The 2,012-nt window shown below is 31.2% G+C and overlaps 1 protein-coding gene across 1 annotated transcript; it reads left to right on the top strand.

Moving 5' to 3' along the window:
- The first annotated feature begins 1,058 nt into the window (after positions 1-1,058).
- Positions 1,059-1,766, top strand: LOC139890171 (uncharacterized). The gene has a single exon (XM_071873067.1). It carries the CDS (start codon positions 1,059-1,061, stop codon positions 1,764-1,766), a length of 708 nt encoding a protein of 235 aa, XP_071729168.1.
- The last annotated feature ends 246 nt before the right edge of the window (positions 1,767-2,012 follow it).

The raw sequence follows: 2,012 nt of genomic DNA, 5'->3' as shown, positions 1-2,012 counted from the left end.
TATATATATATATATATATGTATGTATGTATGTATGTATATATATATATATATATGTATGTATGTATGAGGGAGTTCAAGGGATAAGTGACTTTTTTGAGATAATGAGATAAGTAAAATGAGAATTTATATCTTTTACATTAGAGCTTCAATTTGAAAAGAAAAAAGATCTACTGACATTGTATAGATTCATATTTTTTTTTTTCAACAGGAGCTTAATATGCATCTGATGCATGTTAACGTTTTTTGAGGTTTTTTTTGAGTTTTTTTTTAGAATTTAGCCCGATTTAGAGTTTAGGGTTTAGGAGTTAGGGGTTAGGGTTTGGGGTTGAGGGTTTACGGAGTAAACCCGAAAACCCTAAACCCTAACCCCTAAACCTTAAACTCTAAACCGTTCGTATTAAAAACTCGTTCTAAAACCCTAATTTCTAAACCCTAATTTCTAAACCCTAATTACTAAACCCTAAACACTATTTTTTTTTTTTAAATCAAAAGTCATTTTTTCTTTGTTTTTTGTTAAGATGCATCTGATGCATGAAAGGCAGTTAACATGCATCAAACAGCGGATAACATGCATCAGATGCATCTTAACGCTCCAGTTAAAAAAATTATATTTTTTTCTGAATCTACACAATGAAAATAGATACCAGCAATTTTTTTTAAAAAAAATCGGAGCTGTAGAAATTAAAGATATAAAAATCACAAAATCACTCATCCCCTTATCCCACACACACCCACTTAGCGTTGGATCCTTGGCCTATATATATATATATATATATATATATATATATATATATATATATATATATATATATATATATATATATATATATATATATATATATATATATATATATTTATTTATTTATTTATTTATTTATTTATTTATTAACATATTTATTAATAGGAAAAGCGGTTGATGAAACTAGTTCGCGGCAAAAACCACAAAAATCGTGGTCGACAAAAGAGCTTGTATGATTGGCGGAGTGTTTTTGCGACACGTCGGAGAATTCAATTGTTGGTCGAGGCCAAAAGGGTAATACTTTTTGGGGGTCGGTAATGGAAAAGTTTAATAATAATGAATATGGATGGTTCCGAAATGAGGATTCTTTATCTTCGAAATGGCGAGGGGTTAACAAGGCTTGTACGGAGTTTTTACCAATTTTCAATGATATAAAGGATAATTGGCGTAGTGGTGCAAATGAAGAGGACATTTGCAAAGACGCGGCGCAATCATATTTCAATACTTATGGTAAAAGTTTTAATTTAAAGGATGCCTTTTATTTCTTGAAACGACATCCAAAGTGGAACGTGCCAAAAGTTCCGGTTATTCGAGATCTGGAAGACTTTGAGGCGGGTGTTGGTGAAACTCAAGGAGACCCGATAAGCCTCTCTCAAGACTTTGAGGCGGAGTTGTTTGGGGACGTACAGATGACGCGTCCAATCGGACGCGAAAAGGCAAAGAAAGCACAAAAGACTTCGGCTACTTCGGACGCGGGAGCGTCTTCTCGTGGTAAAAGTTCGAGTTCGTCAAGGGTTGAAGAATTTATGGACAAAATGGAAGTAGTGGCATCAAAAAAGATAGAGTCGCATAACAAATTCAATGTGTATGTTAAAATGAAAACCGCGCTAGCACACATGGATTTGTTAGGGAGATCACCGGCAACATTGGAAGACCCCGAAGATAAGATACATCTTCGAAATCTAAAAAAGTATGTTCGTAGCCAAATGAATGAATACAACTTCCCGTCATATCACGATCAGTAGTTGATGTTTGTACGTTTTTTTTATGAATTGTAATAAATGTAATTTTTCTTTTTTAGGAATTTTAATAAATGTAATTTTTCTTTTTTAGGAATTTTAATTATGTACTTTTTATTATTATTAATGGTATTATTAAAATGTGTTTTTTATTTAATATATGTTTGTCGTTTTTTATCTTTCATTTAAAAAAATACAAATAATATAAATACAATTAAATAAAACAGTAAAAAGAAAAATAAAATGTTACCT

Source organism: Rutidosis leptorrhynchoides, chromosome 2, assembly GCF_046630445.1.
Source record: "Rutidosis leptorrhynchoides isolate AG116_Rl617_1_P2 chromosome 2, CSIRO_AGI_Rlap_v1, whole genome shotgun sequence".
In the NCBI taxonomy this organism is placed as follows: Eukaryota; Viridiplantae; Streptophyta; class Magnoliopsida; order Asterales; family Asteraceae; genus Rutidosis; species Rutidosis leptorrhynchoides.
This window is presented reverse-complemented; position numbering and strand designations above follow the sequence as displayed.